Here is a 22,746-nt window from a genome sequence, read left to right as displayed (position 1 = left end):
ATTCCCGATTCCATAAGGTTGTTTAAGGTACTTGAAAAATTAATTAAACCATTGTCTCTGCCTTTTTTTCCCCCTCTTCCTTTCTGTCTGGCCTCCTGCTCAGCTTTTTTCATTACTAATATAAAGGAATCATGGAACTGAAGAGCTCAAAGGGACCTCAGTGACCCTCTAGTTCAATACATATGCAAAAGAAACCCCACTATAATATAACAAGGTCTAGGAGGTGTAATGGAGGCGCAGAAGCTGACAGGATCAGCCCACACCATATAAAAAGCAAGCTAGCCAGCTCTGGATATTTGGGGGGTTTTTTGAGAATTATTTAAAGAGAGGAAGATGTGCCCCTGCATGTGCTCAGGCATACAAAATGAAGGGCTCAGAAATAAACAGTGCGTTTGGAAGAACTGAAACTACCTGGAAAGTTTAGCACTAATACCTAGTGTCTAATGAATGCTGATTACCTCCACCACCCCACTATCCCCCTCCCCCACGCCAAAAAAAAAAAAAAGACATGGAGCCTGATTCTTCATGATTATACTTCCACCAAAAGTCTCTGAGCTCTGCAAAACAGGTAGCATGACAGCTTTGCCTGTCTAGGCAAATAAAAGGGCCTCGTTTCCTTCATTTTTAAAAAGAAGGAACTGGGCACCACGCCGTCCCACTCTAGCTCTAAAGTCTTCAATTACGATACCCCAGAGCAAGCTCCTCGAGGGTAGTATTTCCCAGACAACACACCCCCTTCTAGGAGGTGCCCTAGAAGAACCACATTGCCAGCGGCTCCGCCCCCTCAACCGATCGCCCGCGCTATGCACGTTGGGAATTGTAGTTTTCTGGCTCCTGCGGTAAGCCCAGGCCCAAGAGGCCGGGGACTCGCTTTCCCAGCTTGGCGCGCGGCCCCAGGTGCCGTCTGGGTGATTAGGAACCGGGAAAAATGGCGGTCCCTCTACGACGTTGAGGCCGCGTTGAGCGGTTCAGTCCGGTGTGGTGAGTCCCGAGCTCGCTGGGAGTGAGGACGAGATGGAGCCCCCGAGGCCTCAAACCCACGGGGAATCAGAACGGGAGTGGGGCTCGCGAAGGCGCCCTGGGGGTACAGGAAGCCTGGGAGGGCGGGGACGGGGTGCATCCCTTGGACCTTCCGTGGGGATACTCTTATTACCTGCCTGCAACCTCGGGGAGCTGCTCCCGACGGGCGGCGGGGTCCGGGGACCGCTTCCGCCTCTGAAGCATGCTGGGCTCTGCAGGACAAGGGACCGCTTGGAAGGGGCTCTTCCACAGCCCCTCAGTCCAGGGCCTGGTGGCAGCCGGTGGGACATTCATCACCATCCAAGGCCGGGGCCGGGCCCTACCCTCATCCCTAGAGCCGGCTGGTTCATACTATCCCTGCGTGCTAAGCCAGGGCACTGTGCTAGGCACCGGGGGGGGGGCACCGAGAAACGGGGAGAAAGGTCAAAAGTTCAGATCAGAAAAGCACGCCCTCCTCCTAGAGCTTATAGTCTAATAGGGACGGTGGCCCATAGCATAAATGACTAATCCTGTGTAAGTGCATTAGAAGCCCGAGTGTAGAAAAGACATTTCCCAGTTACATCTGGGAAGATTTAAGGGACACGTTTTACTTTTCCAACTTCAGAAAGTATGGATAGATTGTTATAAGGGATGGTTCTTTGGCAAGATGGAAGAGGTGGAAGGATGTAGGGGAAATTAAAACAAAAGATGTAAGTAAAAATCTACTTAATACAAAAGCATTAACACACACACATAAAAAATGTATAGGTGAGGATGGTGCCAGGCATAGGGAAGAGTGTAGCAAAAAAAAACAAACTTTAAAAGCCTCCATAAGGGATGCCAAATAGGCCAATTTGACATGAACAGAGAGTATGGGATCCTAGAAAGGTTGAAGAAAGTGTTAAATGCTGGACCAAGGAGTTTGACCATTATTTGGTGGGTTGCAATAGAGAACCTTTGAAAGGTTTTGGCCAGAGGAATGACATAACGAGGAAAGTTAGTTTGGGAGCAACATGAAGAGGAATATAAAAGAAGTGAGAGTAGAGGTAGGAAGACTTGCTGTTGCAAAGCCTAGATCAGTGGTCTCCAAACTTTTTCCATTTCACACTCTTACCAGTAGATAACTCTGAAGGACACTTCCAGTATATGCGTATTTATTTTAAAATGAAATCACAGGTCCAGTGCCTATCCTATTTGCAAATCGTTATTATTCACCTCTCATGACATGTATTACATATCAGTACGTAATATACATATGTATAATCAAACAGGCACAAAAATGGAAATTTTAAAAGGTTGACATAAATTTTATTAGATACAAAAAAAATCTTTTAAGTGACATTTTTAGCTACCAAATTATGAAGTTCCTCATTATTTTTTTAAAATCTTGGTTTAACACTGTAATTTTTGGTTGAAGGTTTGGTTTTAAGTTCATTGTATTTTAATATTTGCTTTTAATGACTGTCACAGCTGGAAAAAAAGCTTCGCAAGATATAGAGATCCACATGGAAGAAGTGCATCATTGCCTATACTTAGGCTGAATCATGAAACACACTTTTCAGTCCCTTCCACCAATCATGCAGACATTTTTGTTGAAATTTGGCTAGTAGATTTCCACCTTCCTTTATAGTGATCACTTCTTGCAAGCTAATCAGGAGTTATCCTCAGCTCCTCATTCTTCCTTACCCCATCTTTGTATTTTTCACAAATGCATTTAAAACCCACTGAAACTCTTTTTAAGATTTTTAAATAGGTTATAAAGTTTTGTTTTCAAGTTGTTTTTTAAAGTATGCAAACATGAGATATTTTTTATAGATGGCAAACCTACCGTTTTTGGCAATAAAATTTAGGGTTTTTTTAATGTTTTATTGTGACAGCATTAGCTAATATCAATCACTAAGTGTGTATCAAGCACCTACTATCTACCAGGAGCTGTTGTGGGCCCTGGAAATACAAATACAAAGAGTGAAATAATCTCCACTTGCAAGGAAGTTTACATTCTGTCACGGGAAATAATATATTATTTCCCATGGGAAGTACATGTATTATAAAACTATGCAAAAGAGAATAAATACAAAGTAGTTACATACAAGGCATTTTGAGAGGGAGGATACTAGAAGTTGGGATCAGGAAAGACTTCATGGAAAAGCTGTTTGAATTATTCTTCATCCTTTATATTTGAAGAGGACCAATAACATCATGGCATTGGGTTCAAGGTACAGTTTGTTTGACTGGCAGTCTTGAAAGACTTTATCACAGGTCAGGTTCATTTGAACATTTGGGATGGAGATATCTCTAGATTTGTGCATCTTATGTTTCCTTTGTGCTACTGTGGTTCTGCTTTGCTCATGGAGCATAGTGTCTTTGATTCGGGCAGGATGCCAGTGTCTCCTGTGTCCCACAATTGATACTAAAGTTTTTCAGAAAGTCTTTGAGAGTGTCCTCGTACTGCTTCTTCTGACCTCTGTGTGAGCATTTGCCTTGCTTGAGTTCTCTGTAACATAGTCTTTTAGGTAAACATACATTTGACATTCAGGCATATAGAGTTGGAGTGCTTAGCAGTTTAACTTGAGAAAGCACCTCCTTGTCTATTACCTTATCTTGCCAGGTAATCTTAAGAATTTTCCTAAGGAAGAGAGGGATTCTCTTTGCTCTCTTGCAGGAGCTTGAAGTGAACATAAGAAGGGAATGCATTCTAGGGACAGCCAGTGCAAAGGCTGAGAGATGGAATGTGGAATGTCATATTTATGAAACAGAAAGCCAATTTGGCTGGATCTCTTCGTGCAAGAGGGAGGACGTAATATATAGTGAAGCAGGAAACGTAGCTTGGGACAGTGTTGTGAAAGCCTTTGAAAACTAAATAGAGAAATTTATACTTAATTCTAGAAGCAAGGAAGTTGTTTGAGTAGGGGGGTGATGTGGTTAGATCTATGCTTGAGGACATCATTTTAGCAGCAATGTTTAGGAAGGACTGAAGTGGAGAGCGGCTTGAGACAGGGAGACCAATCAGGAGGCCTTCTAGGTGAGATGTGATTAGGATCTGACTAAGGTGGTAACTATGAATACAGATAACAAAGTCAAGTGTGAGATGTGGTGGAGGTAGAAAGGATAGGATCTGATAACTAATTGGACATGTGGCAAGAAGGAGAGTTATCTAGAATAATTCCAAAACTATGAACCTGGGAGACTGGAAGAATGGTGGTGCGTTTGACAGAAAAAGGGAAGTTTGGAAGAAGGATAGGTTTTGGGGAAAAGATAGTAAGTTCTCTTTTGGCCATGTTGAGTTTGAATCATTTTTTAAAAAAATTTAATATTTTATTTTCCCCTAATTACATGTAAAAACAATCTTCAACATTTATTTTAAAAATTGAGTTCCAGATTCTCTCCCTCCTTCCCCACCCCCCTCATTGAGAAGGCAAGCAATTTGATGTAGGTTATACATGTGGAATCATGTAAAACATGTTTCCACATTAGTCATGTTGTAAAAGAAAATATAGACCAAAGTAAAAAAAAAACAAACAAGAAAAATAAACTTTAAAAAGTATGTTTCAATCTGTAATCAGACTCCATCAGTTCTTTCTCTAGGGATGGATAGCAGTTTTCATGATAAGTCCTTCAGAGCTGTCTTGGATCATTGTATTTCTTAGAATAGCCAAGTCATTCACATCATCTTACAATATTGCTGTAACTGTGTGCAGTGTTCTCTTGGTTCTACTCATTTCACTTTGCATCAGTCTCTCCCGGTTTTTCTGAGAACATCTAGCTCATCATTTCTTATATCATAATAGTATTCCATCACAATCATATACCACAAATTGTTCAGCCATTCCCCACATGATGGGCATCCCCTCAATTTGCAGTTCTTTGCCACCATAAAAGAGCTGCTATAAGTATTTGGACATAATTCCAAATTGAAATGATTGAATCACTTCACAACTCCACCAACAGTGCATTAGTGTCTCAATTTTCCCACATTCCTCCAACATTTATCATTCTCCTTTTCTGTACTAGTTAGTAGTCAGTCTAATAGGTGTGAGGTAGTACCTCAGTATTGTTTTAATTTGCATTTTTCCAATAGTGATTTAGAGTACTTTTTTCATATGGCTATTGATAGCTTTGATTACTTCATCTGAAAACTGACTTCCGATTTCTTTTTGTCATTTGGGGAATGGTTTCTATTTGTATAAGTTTGACTCATTTCTCTATATATTTGAAAGATGAAGTCTTTATGAGAGAAACCTGCATCAAAATTTTTTTCACAGTTATAATTGCTAACTGTATTTCCCTCCATCCTATTTCCCCCATTCTATTCTCTCTCTCCTTTCACCCTGTCCCTCCTCAAAAGTGTTTTACTTCTGGCTATTGCTTAGATAGATTTCTATACCCAATTGAATGTATATGTTATTCCCTCTTTGAGGCAATTCCAGTGAAAGTAAGGTGCAAGCCTTCCCTGTCACCTCCCCCATCCTCCTCTCCACTGTAATAGCTCTTTCTTTCCTCTTTTATGTGAGATAATTTACCCCATTCTACCTCTCCCTTTCTCTTTCTCCCAGTGCATTCCTCTTTCTCACCCCTTAATTTTATTTTTAAAGATATCATCCCATTATATTCAAATCACACCTGTGCCCTCTGACTATATGTACTCTTTCTGACTGCCCTAATAATGAGAAAGTTCTTATGAGTTACAAGTATCATCTTCCCGTGTAGGAATGTAAAGAGTTTAACCTTATCGAATCTCTTACGATTTCTCTTTCCTGTTTACCTTTTTATGATTCTCTTGAGTCTTATATTTGGAAGTCAGATTTTCTATTCAGCTCTGGTCTTTTCATTAGGGATGCTTGAAAATCCTCTATTTCATTGAATGTCTGTTTTTCCCCCTGAAGGATTATATTCAGTTTTGCTAAATAGGTGATTCTTGGTTGTAATCCTAGCTCTTTTGCCCTCCGGAATATCCTGTTCCCAGCCCTCCGATCCTTGTAAAAGCTACTAAATCTTGTGTTATCCTGACTATGGGTCAATGATACTTGAATTGTTTCTGGCCGCTTGCAATATTTTCCCCTTAACCTGGGAGCTCTGGAATTTGATTATAATATTCCTGGGAGTTTTCATTTTGGGATCTCTTTCAGTAGGTGATCAGTGGATTCTTTCCATTTCTGTTTTATCCTCTGATTCTAATATATGAGGACAATTTTCCTTGATAATTTATTGAAAGATGATGTCCAGGTTCTTTTTTTGATCACGGTTTCAGGAAGTCCAGTAATTTTTTTTTCTTTTTGGTGAGGCAGTCAGGGTTAAGTGACTTGCCCAGGGTCACACAGCTAGTCAGTGTCAAGTGTCTGAGGCTGGATTTGAACTCAGGTCCTCCTGACTCCGAGGTCAGAGCTGTGTCCACTGTGCCACCTAGCTGCCCCAGTAATTTTTAAATTATCTATGCTGGACTTGTTTTCTAGGTCAGTTGTTTTTCTAATAAGATATTTCACATTGCCTTCTCTTTTTTATTTCTTTTGGTTTTATTTTATTATTTCTTGTTATCTCATAGACTTATTAGCTTCTACTAGTTCAATTCTAATTTTTAAGGAATTATTTTCTTCAGTGAGGTTTTGTCTCTCCTTTTCCATTTGGCCAATTCTGTTTTTTAATAAGTTCTTTTGTTCGGTGAATTTTTGTGCCTCTTTTTCCATTTGGCCAATTCTGTTTTTTTGTATATCTTTTTGCATTTGTGCAGTTCTGCTTTTCAAGGCAATGTTTTCTTCATTGGATTTTTATACCTCTTTTGCCATTTGGCCTATTCTGTTTTTCAGGGTGTTTTTTCCTTCAGTATTTTTTTATGCTTCTTTTACCAAGCTGTTGACTCTTTTTAAAATTATTTTCTTGCATCACTTTAATGTCTCTTCCCAATTTTTCCTCTTCCTATCTTACTTGATTTTAAAAATCCTTTTTGAGCTCTTCCATGGCCTGAGACCAATTCATATTTTTCTTGGAGACTTTGGATGTAGGAATTTTGACTTTGCTATCTTCTTCTGAGTGTGTGTTTTGATATTCTTTGTCACCATAGTAACTTTCTGTGGTCAGAATTTTTTTCTGTGGTTTGTTCATTTTCCCAGCCTATTTCTTGACTTTTAACTCTTTGCTAAAGTGGGGCTCTGCTTTCAGGGTGGAGGGCACACTATCCCAAGCTTCAGGGATTTTGTGCAGCTGTTTTCAGAGATACTTCTAGGGACACTTCTAGGGACCTGTAAGTTTTCAGTTCTTCCCAGGTGGTATGAGAGGTTCGTTTACTACTCTCCTGACCTGTGCTCTGATTTGTGAGTGACCACAAGCACTCTTTTCTGCCCTGGAGCTGTGATGAGGTTCCCTGTTCCCACCGGGGCTGCAAACTCTGATGTGCTAGTGCTGCTCCTCACTCTGGGACTGCCCTCCAGCACTGGATCTGAGTATGGCCAAAGCAACAGAGTCCTACCTCCCAGTACCAGCAAAGAGACCCCTGTAATCTCCTTCTGACCAATTGTTTGACTCCCTTTACCATCTGTGGGCTGAGAGCTCTGAAGTAGCCACTGTAGCTGCTGATTCATTGATTCCCAAGGCCTGTTCCTGGTTTACTGGGGCCTGATCTGTGCTGACACAGCCTGCACTGAACTATGCTCCACTCTCACCCCGTTGTGACAGGCCTTTCCTGCCAAACTTTTAAGTTGTCTTGGGCTGGAAAATTGTTTCACCTCATCCTTTTGTGGGTTCTGCCACTCCAGGATTTGTTTTAGGGCATTATTTAAGAGTCTTTGGAGGGATTTTGGGTAGAGCTCAGGTGAGAGTCCCTGCCCTCTCTCTGCCATCTTGGCTCTGCCCCCTGAGTTTGAATCATTTTAGGAACAACTAAGTTGAAATGTCCAGAAGACATGTGGCATTGTGGGATTGAAGCTCCAGAGAGAGACGGGATGGGACGAGGTAAATGTATCTAAACATCTCAAGGCACATTAAAAAACTCAGAGTGAGGGTCATTGATAGTAGATGTGTGTTCATATTTCAAATTATTTTCTTTATTATTTTTTAATTTGGGGTGGAGTCTTGTCAGAGCTGATTAGATTGTCATTGTTTTTGCCTTATAATATGAGGAACAGCTTAGTTAGACCCATCTCAGCCCAAAGACTGAGACTAATCCACATTATCCTTCTGTGAAAAATTAGTGTTGCTGCTTTCCTTTTGTTTTCTTAGATTTTAAGTAAACATTGTACATTGTACTATCTTCAATCTTTGGTTTCTTTGCAGATTATCTTTTAAAGATGCATTTTGTGAGGGTAGTTTGCTTAAAATTAGATAAAATATAAGTTCCTGGAGGACAGGGACTATTTCATTTTTGTCTTCATCTCCCTAGGGCTTGCACAGTGCCTGGAACTTAGGTGTTCCTTGCTTCTCGGTTGATGGTGTTGATAATGTAGATCATTTAATCAGACACATATATTGCAATACATTGTAAAGGAAGAAACAAGTAAGGGCACTTTCCTCAACTCCTTGCAATCTGGAACTCTGACTCTCTCCTAACGTAAAGAATATTAACTTTTAGCAAAGCATACTTTATTTTTTAGATAAATATAAGTAGAATTTCAAATATTTTTCCTGTACCCCAGCAGATCATTTTGCATATCCCACTTGGGAGACTGCTGGCCTGGGCATCAGGTGAAAATGAGTGCTAATATTTAACTAGGATATTGGTAATAGAAATAGGGAAGAGGAGACAGATATGCGAGATATTAGAAAAGTAGAATTAATAACACTTGGTAACTTATCATATGAAAAATGAAAGCAGGGAAAGAATCGAGGAATCAGTGTAACTCAGGAATGTTTGTTGAGGGTCCTTATGGCTGTGGAGAAAGTAGTCTAAAAGCTCTGCTTGGTCAAGGACACAGCTCCCCTGACACACACAGGCACTACAGGAACAGAGGCAGTATCACCCTGAAGAGCTCAAATACCTTGAGTGTAGGGCTTTGTTGAGGAAGGGATTGCCGTAGCCCTCCTGCCCCTACCACTTGGCCCTGTGGAGCAAAGGCCACTTTATGCAGGGAGAAAAACCTATACACCAGCAACTTCCACAAGAATTTTCCTTGGGGCTACATAGAATTATAGTGTCATAGATCTAGATTTGGAAGAGCCCTCAAAGGGCCCTGTAGTCCAACTCCCTCATTTTTACAGGTATTAATGTATAAAATGGGACGGTCACCAGCATACTTCCTTACATTGTTAATAGATCTAGCGACATAGATCATTATAGAGATTTCATGATTTTTCTCTTCTTACTCATATACATTTATTGACACAGCCACCTCCTGCGCTTTGAACACTACCACTTTGTGGTCAGAAGTTAGAGAACCAATGATCTAGACTTGTAGAGGATGAAATCCCAGTTTATGAGTGCTCGGAGTGGGTTTGGTGGACCAAGTGGTGTTTGGAAACACTGAGCCACAGTGAATAAAAGTGGCAATGTTGTTCTCTTTAGGTTGGGACTTGAGAGTACCCCAGACAAAAGGGGGAACAGAACCACTTTTGCTCAGCCCTTCGATGAGACAAGGTAATGCAGACAGGATGCAGTTGAACCAGGCAGTGAGATCTGTTTGGCCCTAATAGCAGTATTACTTTCCAAGTCTCAGGTCCTTGGGACAGTGAGATCTGTTTGAGTATGGGGAATAGGACCTCAAGACTTCTTGTTCCTGCATGGTACTGTTTTCTTAGTCTGACCTAAGGTGAGTTGTAGTATCCAAAACCAATTTCTTTTGAGATTGACAGCCTTATGGATCGTAATTCCAAACCTCTAAGTTTTTCTTTAGATTTTGGTAGCTGAATGGTAGCATTAAGTGCTGGGCTTCGAGTCAGAAAGATTAAGAATTCAAAACCTGCCTTAGACACATTCTAGCTATGTGACCCTGTGCAAATTATTTAACATCTCTCAGGCCTAATTTTTTTCATCTCTAAAATGAAATAAAATGTAACATCTGCTTCACAGGGTTGTCACAAGAATCAGTTGAGATTGTGTGTGTGTGTGTGTGTGTGTGTGTGTGTGTGTCTGTCTGTCTGTCTTTATAAACCATAAAGCATTAAATAACTGTTAACTATTACTATTTTTACTACACCCCCCCCAAGCATTCTTTCTGGACCTTGGACGTGTTATTCAGGTCCAAGGAAGGCTAAGGCTAGCTGACACAGCATTGTCCTCAGATGTCCGATTTGAGATGATTTTGTGGTTTAGTAGTACCCTGTTTCCTCACTACCACTCCTTGTCCATCAACAGATGGCAGGAGAGCTGACTGATAAGAAGGACCGTGATACATCGCCTTCTAAGGAAGAGAGGAAACGGTCACGGTCCCCTGATAGAGAGAGGGAGAGGGACAGAGATCGAAAGTCTTCCCCTTCCAAAGATCGGAAGCGTCACAGGTCAAGGGACAGACGACGAGGAGGCAGCCATTCTCATTCACGTTCCAGGTCCAAGTCCACAGAAAGGTAAATGTGCCTGGTGTGGGGAAAAGAACTGGAGGTTCCAACTCATGCCCACCCTAGCCCTTGGGATGGCTCCACATTGCATTTGTCAAAGAGTTAGGCCTGGTATAATCACAACAGGCAGCCAGCTAGGCTGTGGCAAAAAGGGGTGCGGGAGTGGGGCTGGAGTTAAGGACCTTTTTTAACATTTTTTGTAAGTGCAAATTTTAAAGCTAGAAAACTTGGTTGTTTCAGAGGCCCACAGGTAATGTTATTTTGTGCTGAGTTTAATTATACTTGTTAAAATGAAGGTTCAAAACCTCTTGTGGAAAGTAACACCAATGAAAATTTAATTCAGCTGAATTCAATAAACATTAAGTACTTGCTATATACAAGGCACTACACCAAATAGTTAAAATATAAAAATGACATAGTCTCTGTCCCAAGGCAGTTTAGAATAGGTAATTCTCTGTTTGGTGCAGCATAGTACAAATTAAGTAATACAAATGTTTCTGTAAATCATATTTTGTTCCTGCTTACTTTGTGTGTTGGGGGTCCAGGGTGGAAAAGCTGAGAAAGAACTGAAGATTTCAGTGGAATGTAAAGATTGTAGACCAAGTACACATTCATATAGCACTATAAATCACACTCATCTCAATAACGTGGCCGATGATTTTATAGCCATTAAAAGTAAAGAAAGTATTATTGTTAAAGGCACGTAAGTAACTAATTTTGTTCTGCTGGCCTTGTTACAGCTCTAAAATAGAAATAAACTGCTCTTTTAAGAGGTAAAATTGTGTTCATACTTGGCATTAATAGAGATGATGAAAAATTTCAAGCCTTTTCCCAAAGTGCATATATGCCTTGGCCCAGCTCTATTTCTACATATCCCTTACCTTTATCCTTGGTCATTTGTAGTTATTACCAACACCAATCAGCTGCTGTTTGTCACTTGGCAACTTCCTTCTCCTTCAGTATAATAACAGATCTACATGACTCCTTTAGATCTCATTCATGATCTCTCTAAGAGCTCTATCTCCCAGTTTGAGGAACATTTCTTTAGTGTGATAATGAAGGAAAATATTGCTTGAGGGAAAGGAAAAGAGAGGGAAAAGGGAGATTCTTATAGTTGAAGAAGGAGTAACATAAATGATTCCTTAAATTTGTTATCTTTCAGAGAAAGGCGACATAAAGATCGAGATCGGGACAAGGATAGGGATCGAAACAAGAAGGACCGGGACAAGGATGGACATAGACGAGATAAGGACCGTAAACGATCCAGGTATATGAGAAATAGGAAAAGGACTGAGTATAAACTCATCTGGCTCTTTGCATCTGCATGATGAATGGCCTGAATTCATAGAAAAGCAGATTTGAAGTATTGGCACATAACCTCCCTCTTTCTTTGCGGGGATAGGGGAACTATGAATGTGGAATGTTTCCTATACTGTTAGACTTGGTTGATGTGTTTTGTTGAAGTGTTTTTTTTTTTCCTTTTCCTTTTCTTTGTAACAAGGGATGGCTTGCTGGATAAGGGAGTGGGGAGGAATAGATTCAGAAATGAAAGTGATATAAAAATATGAATTAGCAATAAAATTATATAAAAATCAATGAAGCATTTAACCTCATGGGGTGACTTTGTTTGCATGTTACTTTTTATTAAAAAGGCATTTGAAATTATGCAGAGGCTGCTACTAAGCTCCACTAATTTAATCTTTTGCTGTATCTGGGAATGTTTCTACTTTTGATCTTCTTTGGGTATATGCCTTGTATTGAGATCTCTGCGTCAAAGGAGATGCACATTTTATTCACTTTCTTTGAATAATCCCCAATTGCTTTCCAAAATGGTTGGACCAATTTGCAGTTCCACCAATAACACATTAGTGTACCTGTCTCTCCATGGCATCTCTGATCTTGATTTTTCCATCATTTATTATTATTGCCAATTTGTTGGATGTGAGGTGAAACCTTAATTTTTTGCTTTTGTTCTTAATATTTCTCTTACTATTAGGAATTTGGGGTAGTGTTTCATGTGGTTGTTAATGGTGGATGTGAGGTGAAACCCCAGGGTTGTTTTTGCATTTCTCTTACTATGAGCAACTTGGGGTAGTGTTTCATATGATTGTTAATAGTTTGAAATTCTTCTTTTGAGAACTGTTTGTTCATATCCTTTCATCACTTATTGGGAAATGATTCTTGATCTTATGTATTTGTGTTAGTTTCCTAGAGATCTTGGATATCTGACGCTTATCAGAGATGTTTGATAAAAGCCTTTTATTTTCCCAATTTATGATTTCCCTTTTATCCTAGTTGCATTGATTGTGTTCATGCAAAAGCTTTTCAAATTTATACAATCAAAATTATCTGTTTTATTTTAAAAGAGCTATCCCTTGTTTGGTTAAAAATCCTCTTGGCCGGAGTCATTGTGAAAGTTACCTGGTCTTATTTTCTTCTAATTGTTTTTGTAGTTTGATCTTTTATACTCAGGTCTAGTATCCATTTCATACTTATGGTATATGTGCAAGATATTGGTCTAAACCTAATTCCTATCACATTGCTTTCTCTAAACAGTACATGTCAAAGAATGTTCTTCCCCAAGTATTTTTATATTCCTAGGGTTATCAAACACTGAATTATTACATTTTAATTTTTTTTAGATGATTCTTCTTTTTTAATTAGTTAATTAATTTGTTTATTTTTGGTGAGGCAATTGGGGTTAAATGACTTTCCCCAAGTCACACAGTTAGTAAGTGTTATGTGTCTGAGGCTGGATTTGAACTCAGGTCCTCCTTACTCCAGGGCTGGTGCTCTATCCACTGTACCCTAAATTCTTATATAGCCTTTGACTTTAAATGTAATTTTAGGGGAAAAAAATACAAGTCTATTAAGTATCTATCAATTTTGTTATTGTAATGACTTAGTGCCTCAATTTATTCACAAGTGAATAAGAAATAATGTTATATTTTTCTAAAATGCTGATATTTTAGAGGTTATTTCAAATTCTTCATAGCTTAACCTCAAGTAGAAGACTTCAGGAGAAAAAGAATGGTGCTAGAGGAAGAGGGAATATTTGTTAATAACTGGGAAAAGCACTGCAAGGGCTGTTGTATGGGATATAAGAAGTCATTTATATTAATTTGGGATCATTTACAGATGAGTAAGATTTTTTTTTCATGCCTACGACCAATTTGGAGAAAATAGCTTTAACATTTCTAAAGGCCAATTGAGGACTTATTTCTCCATATCGACTTAGCCTCTGAGGGAGGAAATTCAAGTAAAACAAAGAACAGAGATTCAGTCCATGTTCAGCTATAGACAAAGCGCAGTTATCTTGCTTGGCATGATTCCCTTAAGAGGTGGTTGATTGGCAGGTCTTGTGGCATTCTGACTCTTCTTCAGCTTTCCTGTCATGCTTTTTCTGGGGCTGAGTCTAAGCTTGCATAAATAAAGGGCCTGAGACAAGGCAGTGACAAGGGATTTTTCTCTTCCCCTCCCCTTAAAGCTTATCCCCTGGCCGAGGAAAAGACTCTAAATCAAGGAAGGACAGAGATTCCAAGAAGGATGAAGATGATGACCATGGGGAAAAGAAGCCAAAAGTAAGGGAATGGACAGATTCCTTTACTTTACTTACTGTCTGCATTCCCTAGCCACTGATAGTCTTCAGAGAAAGGAGAGTTTTATGTGCCAGTAACAGGTACCATTTATGTCTGCAGGCCCAGCCCTTATCTCTGGAGGAACTTCTGGCCAAGAAGAAGGCTGAAGAGGAAGCTGAGGCCAAGGTAAGAATTGAAATGTATGGATTGTTTCTCCCTGGAAGTCCTGTTGCCTACAACTCTGGATTTACCCCCTTCCTTTCTCTGGATTGGTTAGATGGTTTGGTAGCTTTATTGACTGTGCTAATCATTTTTACAGCCCAAGTTCCTCTCTAAAGCAGAAAGAGAGGCTGAAGCCCTCAAACGGCGGCAGCAGGAAGTGGAAGAGAGGCAAAAGCTGATTGAGGAGGAAAGGAAGAAAAGGAAACACTTCCAAGACCTGGGCAGGAAGATGTTGGGTGAGTGTGCTTCTAGATGAAACAATATGGATTGGATGACAGGGAGACTAGGGAACAATAGAGACCTCTTGGATCTTGATATATGGGCAAGATGAAATAATAGATTTGCCATGAAGCGTAATTCTCCTTATACCAGGACTGTATTTTCCTTCATTTTTTACTTGTTACTGTACTTATTTTCCCATTCATTTCCTTCTTTTCTGCTAACCCTTCCTTTGTTTTCTTCTGGCCTATAGAGGACCCTCAAGAGCGGGAACGCCGAGAACGAAGGGAGAGAATGGAAAGAGAAACGAATGGCAATGAGGATGAGGAAGGGAGGCAGAAGATCCGCGAGGAGAAGGACAAGAGCAAGGAGCTACATGCCATTAAGGTATCTACCTCACCAACCTCTCACTAAGAAAGTGAAAAAGGCCGGTGGAACCTAAGCCTCACCAGCAATGATCTGTCTCCTTGGGCAGGAACGTTACCTGGGCGGTGTGAAGAAGCGGCGCCGTACAAGGCACCTCAATGACAGGAAGTTTGTCTTTGAGTGGGATGCCTCTGAGGACACATCCATAGACTACAATCCATTGTGAGTGGCTGTGGACTCAAAGTCTTGGTCCTCGTACATTAAGATGCTCCCAGAAATGGTGGAGTGGGAACAATGAGAATAGATCAGTGGCAAACGGGAGAACTGACTGACTGGAAACAGTGTTCCTTACCCTGCTCTCCTGGGAAATAGAGACCCTGGTCAGGAAGAGGAGCTGAGGTTTGTCACTCTTTTACCTTCCTCACTTGCTAGCTGAACACCCACTTTTCCTGTCGTTTTCCATTCCACCTCCCAGGTACAAGGAAAGGCACCAGGTACAGTTGTTAGGCCGAGGCTTCATTGCTGGCATTGACCTGAAGCAGCAGAAACGGGAACAGTCACGTTTCTATGGAGACCTGATGGAGAAACGGCGCACTCTGGAAGAGAAGGAGCAAGAAGAGTAAGTGACCAGTGCTGAGGGTGGCAGGGTGAAAATATAATGCCCCCGCAGAAATGAGTGCGAGGTTCCTGATCCTTCTTCCAGGGCACGACTTCGGAAACTTCGGAAGAAAGAAGCTAAGCAGCGCTGGGATGACAGGCACTGGTCTCAGAAAAAACTAGATGAGATGACAGACAGGGACTGGCGCATCTTCCGGGAAGACTACAGCATTACCACCAAGGGTGGGAAGATCCCCAATCCCATCCGCTCTTGGAAAGACTCTTCACTACCCCCACACATTCTGGAGGTCATTGACAAGTGTGGCTATAAGGTGAGTGGAGCCAGGGAGATCCTGTGTGGCCCAGTTACAAGAACTTGGCCTCTTCTCCGCCTGCTGTCCTTTCTGACTAACTGGGCTTTCTCTTTCAAAAAGCTTAGGCCTGTTGGTATTTCTATTTATTTCCTACCTCCCTTTACCTTAGAATCTTACTTGGTGAGTGTGTCCCCCACTTGAGCACCAGCCCTGGCAGAATGATCCTATACAGACTTACTGATCCTTCCTTGGATCTCTGCAGGAACCAACGCCCATCCAGCGCCAGGCAATTCCTATTGGACTACAGAATCGTGACATCATTGGTGTGGCTGAGACTGGCAGTGGCAAGACAGCAGCCTTCCTTATCCCCCTGCTGGTCTGGATCACCACCCTTCCCAAAATTGACAGGTGACACATGATGGAGTGGATGAAGCTGGGTGGAAGAGGGCAGAGGCAACAAATGAACTCTCTGAATTCTTTTTTCTGCCCCTTCAGTGAGCAGACCCCTCTGTAAACATGGATCCATTGAGGGGTTCTCCACTGCAGAAGGTCTTACATGAGGTCCAGAGCAAAGGAATAGGACCACAGACAGGGTCACAGAATATAGGACTTTATAGCTGGAAAGGGACTCTAAAGGTAATCTAGTTCAACCCCTTATTCTACAGACAAGGAAACTGAGGCCCAGAGAGGTTAATTAAATTATCCAGGGTCACATAACTAGTGAGAAAAAGAGCTATCACTAGAATCTAGTTTTTCTAATTCCTGTTCTAAGTCTCTTCTCTATCACTCAGGCATGGCGAAAGGGGCTGGGACTGTTGAGAATATAGAGGATGATTTAATAATTGTTTTCTAGTTTGTGAGGGGATATCACACAAAGGAAGGTGAATGGCTAATTTCTGTTTCTCTTAACATCTGAACAAGAAGAAACAGACTTAAAGTACAGAAGGAGAGATTTAGTTTAAACATTAGGAAGAATTTCTTGGCTGTGCATGGTGTGAAACAGTGGAATAGTTGATGAGTAAAATTTTAGTATCTTCTGTTCCACTGATCTCAAGAATAGGAAAGACTTTCTTCTTCCTAGACTAGGGCTAGGCCTGTCCTGCCCAGAGGTAGGTGAGAAGTTAAGAAGAGTTGGAGAGCCCTGCTAGTCTAAGTATGGCCCTTACTCTGCAGCTTCCCTTAAGGATGATTGTACCTCCTTAAGACCTACCTGGGGGCAGCTAGGTGGCGCAGTGGATAGAGCACCGGCCCTGACATCAGGAGGACCCTGAGTTCAAATCCAGCCTCAGACCAAACATTTGGCACTTACTGGGCAAGTCACTTAACCCCAATTGCCTAAACAAACAAACAAAAAAGACCTGCCTGCAGAACAGGAAGAAGGGAAGTGGTTTATTAGAGGAAGAACTGAGGTTGATGACAATGGGGTGGTTTCATTTGTCACAGGATTGAAGAGTCGGACCAGGGCCCCTATGCGATTATCTTGGCTCCTACCCGTGAGTTGGCCCAGCAGATTGAAGAGGAGACTATCAAGTTTGGGAAACCCTTAGGTATCCGTACTGTGGCCGTCATTGGTGGCATCTCCCGAGAGGACCAAGGCTTCAGGCTACGCATGGGCTGTGAGGTTTGTTTGTTTAGCCAGCAAGTCAGCCATCTGGTTCAGGGGACTCTCCATTGTGTGAGACTTTGGGGCTTGTTTGAGAGCTCCTTCTCTGGGTATTTAGTGGAATTAAGAGTAATGTGTCTTATCTGGCTAATTGATACCCTGTATACCTCTAAACTCACTCTGGGAATAAGTTTGCAAGTTCGAAATGAGGTTCTCCTCCCAGAGTTGGAGAGGGAAGCATGAAGCATCACTTCAGAAGAATCAGGGTGCTAAGGCCCAGCCCTTCTGCCTTTGGTTGCCTGCCTCTGTCACTCTCTTTATAGAATTCCACCTTCATACGTGCTTTCCCCTTAGGAAGTTCCCTTGGATCTTATCTCTGCTCACCCTCCTCACTTATTTAGTCCATTCTTTCTTGGAGGAATCTGAAGTGGTCTTGGGAGTGTATCATTTTTGGCCACTTTGCACTGCCAGACATAGTTGGGGCTGAAATAAATCAGGGGTATAAATGTGCCAGTATTGATGCGCCATTCCTCAGGAAGAAACTATAAATGGGAAGGAGAAGAAAAGAATTGTCTTCTTGCAGATTGTCATTGCCACCCCAGGAAGACTGATTGATGTGCTTGAGAACCGTTACCTGGTTCTGAGCCGCTGCACCTATGTGGTCCTGGATGAAGCCGACAGGATGATTGACATGGGCTTTGAGCCAGATGTACAGAAGATCCTTGAGCACATGCCTGTCAGCAACCAGAAGCCAGATACAGATGAGGCTGAGGATCCAGAGAAGATGTTGGCAAACTTTGAGTCAGGCAAGCATAAGTACCGCCAGGTAAGACTGGATCTCGGGACAGAGCCTGCTCGTCCTGAGGGTACTTTTTTTGCCCAAGTTGGTGGCAGAGAAAACTGTTAACTAGGCATGATACTGTGGTAGTGAGGACATGATTAGGCAGTGGCTTTGGAGGCTAGGGCATTTAATCCAGACCTTTAAAGAGTTTTTCAGTGTCTAACAAATAAGACTCCATTGTTACCATTGCCCTGAAAGTCAGAGTCCCATGAGAGCCCTCCACTCTTTAAATGAGATCTTAAAAGAACTTTAAATGACGGTAAGGTTTTCCTTTTTTTTTTCCCCAGCATTTTAAGGCGTGAATTTCATTTTAAAGCTAATATTCATGCATAGCACCTTAGGTCCCGCAGCCCAGGCTAAACTGTCAGTGGGAGTGAAAGGATGTAAAGGATTGAGATGATAGTCTTTTGCTTCTACAGACCGTCATGTTTACAGCCACCATGCCTCCAGCAGTGGAACGCTTGGCCCGTAGCTACCTGCGGCGTCCGGCTGTGGTGTACATTGGCTCTGCAGGCAAGCCCCATGAGCGTGTGGAGCAGAAGGTGTTCCTCATGTCAGAGTCAGAGAAAAGGTACAAAGGGCAGTCCGGCTAGGATAAAATGGGGTGGGAAGGGTCTCTAAGATACCTCTCATCTGAATCAGGGCATAGATACCAGAGCTGGTTTGGGGGTGAAATATTGATGGGAGGCAGAGTGAGGAGGGGACTAGGATGATAGATTTTAAGACTCAAAGTGGTAAATTGGGGTTGCTTACTCCGCTCTGCTATTTTTCCTTTGCCAGCTAGTAGTGCCAAGCAGCCTTGGGAGCCTACATTGGGGTAAAGTAGGTCTTTCCATTGCAGGCACCTTTCCTGTGGTTCTGGGTGTGCAGTCAGTGGGTTGGAGAGCTCATTTGCAGGATCCTGCCTTTTACTGATCTTTCTCTTCTTAACCCAGGAAAAAACTCTTAGCAATATTGGAGCAAGGCTTCGACCCACCCATCATCATCTTCGTCAACCAAAAGAAGGGCTGCGATGTGCTTGCCAAGTCCCTAGAGAAGATGGGGGTGAGTATTGGGGGAAGAAAGAAACCTAGACTGGTGGGCACTGGCCACAAACTATGGGATTCTTTTCTAACCCTTTTCTGTCCCTTTTTCAGGATCCTAGAAGCCAAGGACAGTATGATGGGGATGATCTCAGGGTCAGGGAGAGCCAGGTCGACCTAGCAGTGACAACCACAGCAGTCTGTGGTTGAGTCCTATTCAGATTTAATGGGGCTAGGAAGGGTTCTTCACTACTTCTCCTGTCAGGGATCTCTGGGCATGCAAAGTAGAGTGGGCCTCTAAAAAGCCCAGAGCTGGGGATGAGGTCAAGTGCTACAGTCCAGGTTCCTTCTCTCCACTGGTGGTGATTGAATATATTCCTTCCATTGAACTCTCAACCTTCACCAACTCAGCCCTTTATACATCCCTTTTCTTCCCATCCCCTGTCCTGCCTGACCTCTTCATTCTCCCCTCTGCTTTTCTTCCTGTATCCAACCCTCCTACTCCTTGTCCTCTCCTCTGCCTACTCTGATTTCACTCCTTTCAGTCATTCTTTCTCATAGTGTCTTCCCCGCCCCCCGTCCCCCCCAGGGTACTTAAGTATTCTTTTCAGTTCTGCTGCACTCTCCTCCAAATCAGGGTCTCTTTTCTTGGTCCCTTCAGCAATTCTTCTGTCCTTTTCTGGATGAAGTATTCTCTCCTGACCTTCTTCCTCTCTCCACAGTACAATGCTTGCACGCTGCATGGTGGGAAGGGGCAAGAGCAGCGTGAGTTTGCACTCTCCAATCTCAAAGCTGGTGCAAAGGACATATTGGTGGCCACAGATGTGGCTGGTCGTGGTATTGATATTCAGGACGTATCTATGGTTGTCAACTATGACATGGCCAAAAATATTGAAGGTAAGAAGGAAGTTAAGTTGCCTCAATCCAGAGTGTGCCATGACAATCTCTCAAGGCTATCATTCCTGTTTGGCCACTGCTTTCACGTCTGGCACTCAGTATCGAAAGGCGCTATCTCCAGGAAATCCTGATCTCCAGCTTTTCCTGCTGAGACCCAGGTTTGCCCCTCATCCTGGGAAGACCTTCAGCCCTTTCTCCTAACTTATCTTGCTTTCACTTCCCAGTGATCTGTGCCCCTGTCCATTGGGGAAAAAAAATAATGTCCCTAGGATGTTGGGGGAAAGACTTTAAGTTCTAAATTGTGGCCCCTGGGACAGTCCTGGCCAAACAGTCTCAGGAAAACTAGGTGCCCTGGAGGACAAGGAGTAGCAACTCCAGGTGTAGGAAGAACATGTGACTAGCAGGGTAGAGTCTTCAGATCCTACTTAGCCAGGAGATAAATATTAATGAAATGGACTTGTACCTAATTATAACCTTCTCTCCAACTCTCCAGATTATATTCACCGTATTGGACGTACAGGGAGAGCAGGCAAGAGTGGTGTAGCCATCACCTTTCTCACCAAGGAGGACTCTGCTGTTTTCTATGAGCTAAAGCAGGCTATACTAGAAAGCCCTGTGTCATCCTGTCCCCCAGAGCTGGCCAACCACCCTGATGCTCAGCACAAGCCAGGCACCATCCTCACCAAGAAACGTCGAGAGGAGACCATCTTTGCCTAACCCTACAGCCCTTTCCCTGGGAGTTGCTCTGTGGCTTCCTACTGTTGCTTCTTTGGGCCTTTACATCTCTTTTTTTTCAGCTTCCCACTGGGTGATGGAGGCTGATGGAAGCATTTAAGACCATCCTGCCTAATCCCTCAGACAGGTCCCAATACCTGTGATTAGGGCTGTAAAGGGAGATAACAGGTGGGGGTTAAAGTAGGAGTGAAGTAAACAACTGCAAACTCTGGCCTCATCATACCCATCTGTGGGCTCTCCTAGGATAGTAGAGACTTCCCTCTGGCTCTCAGCTGGGCATTGGGTTGGCATTTTCCTCTAGACTGAAGAGGCCCTTTGGTGCCTAGATGGAACCTTCTTTGGCACAGTCTTCTGATTGCACTAAGCCACAGCAGCATTGCCTGGAGTGATCTGGGGGTACTGATACCATGAAGGCTTTTTGACATTGGCAGTTTTTCTTCATGGTCACTTTGATCACCTTTTCCTATTTGGCTTCTAAAGCAAGTCAGGAGCATCTGACCTGTATATAGCTGCTGTGCCAGGGAGAAAATGTTCTGCATACTCAGGCCACTTCTGGCCCAAGGGGAGTTTTTTTTTTTAAAACAAATATTGTGGGGTCAGAGTAGGACTGGCTGTCTGAATCTCAATTACTAGCTGTGAACAGTTCTGTTTTCTATTCTCTGAGATGAAAATTTGTATGTTCTGGGAATAAATATATAAACATTATGTATGTGTTTAGTCAATCTCGAGTCCTAGCTCGCCTCCTGGACATTGCCTGACATTTTGAAGACAGAAACAAAAGAAAAACCTAGTTTCTAGATATATGTGGGAATAGTATGGGAGAGCAGGGCTCATTTTTACTAAATTCATTTGGAGTAGAAACTTTGGGCCAGTGGAGATCCGAAAGGGCAGTGGAAGGGTTGGGGAAAAGAACCAATATTGGAACCCAGAGAAGACATGCACCAAACAGACTTAGGAGCATACTGTGTTTGTATGGGGGGTGCTTTTGTGAGATAAGCAGCAGGATAGCAATGATGTCCTGCCTTTATTTCCGTGATTACATTGAATATCCTACAGGAAGTTTTGCAAAGTAAGGGGGCAGCCAGCTTGTTGGTGTGTTTTTGAAGTGTGGGAATGGTTGATACCTCAGGTAAGAGTGCAGTTGTGTCCAACGCTGCGTCCTTTTAGCCTCAGGTCCTTTGTGGTTACCTAGAGTTCATTGCCCACAGGGAAAGATCGGGGAGGCAGGGGCAGAATTGCCTTTCCTGGAGAATAGTGAATTCCATGTACTTAGAACCAGTTTATAACTGGGAACCTAAGCTAAAGGCTTAGTGCCACACTCCCTCCCCACAACAGCTGCTCTTCACTCACTGTTACTGATGTGCCTTTGCCCATCAGAAGGGGCTAGACAGATTCTAGGAGGAAATGGAGGCATGACTAAGGGAATACTTGATGTATCTAGCCACGAAATCTCAGTGCTAAATTGACTTTGAAAATTGTCTGACCCAGCTACCACATTTTGAGGCCCAAACAGATAAAATGATTTGCTTATGAGTTACCAATATTGTTAAAGGGAAGAATCCTGGTCCATTACACTTTCTATTATGCTGCTCATAATCTAAGTTAGAAAGGGATCATAAGTTTAAGAGGCTGAAGGGGGCCTGGCTGTCTGTGGCCTGGGGATCCTGAGTCCCTGAAGGAAAGGAATTAGGAAACATATGAGGCCTAGACCAAACCCAACCTCCTTTCTTCCTCATTCCCTTGTGAGAACATAAATACTTCTTCCTCTACGCTCTTGGATGTAGGGGTGGGCGGACAATGTAAACCTCATTTCTTCTCTCCCCTTTGTCCACTAACTTGACAGATTCTTTAGGGAAAACCAGATAATTCCTTTCCA

The 22,746-nt window shown here is 42.5% G+C and overlaps 1 protein-coding gene across 3 annotated transcripts; it reads left to right on the top strand.

Annotated features, from left to right (window-relative positions):
* The first annotated feature begins 871 nt into the window (after positions 1-871).
* Positions 872-21,575, top strand: DDX23 (DEAD-box helicase 23). 3 transcript variants are annotated; one of them, XM_020977176.2, is made up of 18 exons: positions 877-981; positions 9,488-9,559; positions 10,277-10,485; positions 11,639-11,743; positions 13,964-14,057; positions 14,175-14,240; positions 14,374-14,512; positions 14,749-14,882; positions 14,971-15,083; positions 15,337-15,480; positions 15,565-15,790; positions 16,035-16,180; positions 17,216-17,393; positions 17,959-18,201; positions 18,636-18,787; positions 19,152-19,260; positions 19,961-20,135; positions 20,629-21,575. In XM_020977176.2, the coding sequence occupies exons 3-18, from the start codon at positions 10,277-10,279 to the stop codon at positions 20,850-20,852; spliced, it is 2,457 nt and encodes an 818-aa protein (XP_020832835.1). In that variant the 5' UTR covers positions 877-981; positions 9,488-9,559; the 3' UTR covers positions 20,853-21,575. The 3 variants fall into 3 exon arrangements, with proteins under 3 accessions (XP_020832836.1, XP_020832835.1, XP_020832837.1); XM_020977177.1 differs by lacking the exon at positions 9,488-9,559 and having other exon boundaries at positions 872-981; XM_020977178.2 differs by lacking the exons at positions 877-981; positions 9,488-9,559 and adding an exon at positions 9,566-9,731.
* Positions 21,576-22,746: the final 1,171 nt, after the last annotated feature.

Source organism: Phascolarctos cinereus, unplaced genomic scaffold (assembly GCF_003287225.1).
Source record: "Phascolarctos cinereus isolate Bilbo 61053 unplaced genomic scaffold, phaCin_HiC Scaffold_1;HRSCAF=81, whole genome shotgun sequence".
In the NCBI taxonomy this organism is placed as follows: domain Eukaryota; kingdom Metazoa; phylum Chordata; class Mammalia; order Diprotodontia; family Phascolarctidae; genus Phascolarctos; species Phascolarctos cinereus.
Note: the sequence above shows the minus strand (reverse complement) of the source record. Positions and strands in the feature narration are given on the sequence as shown.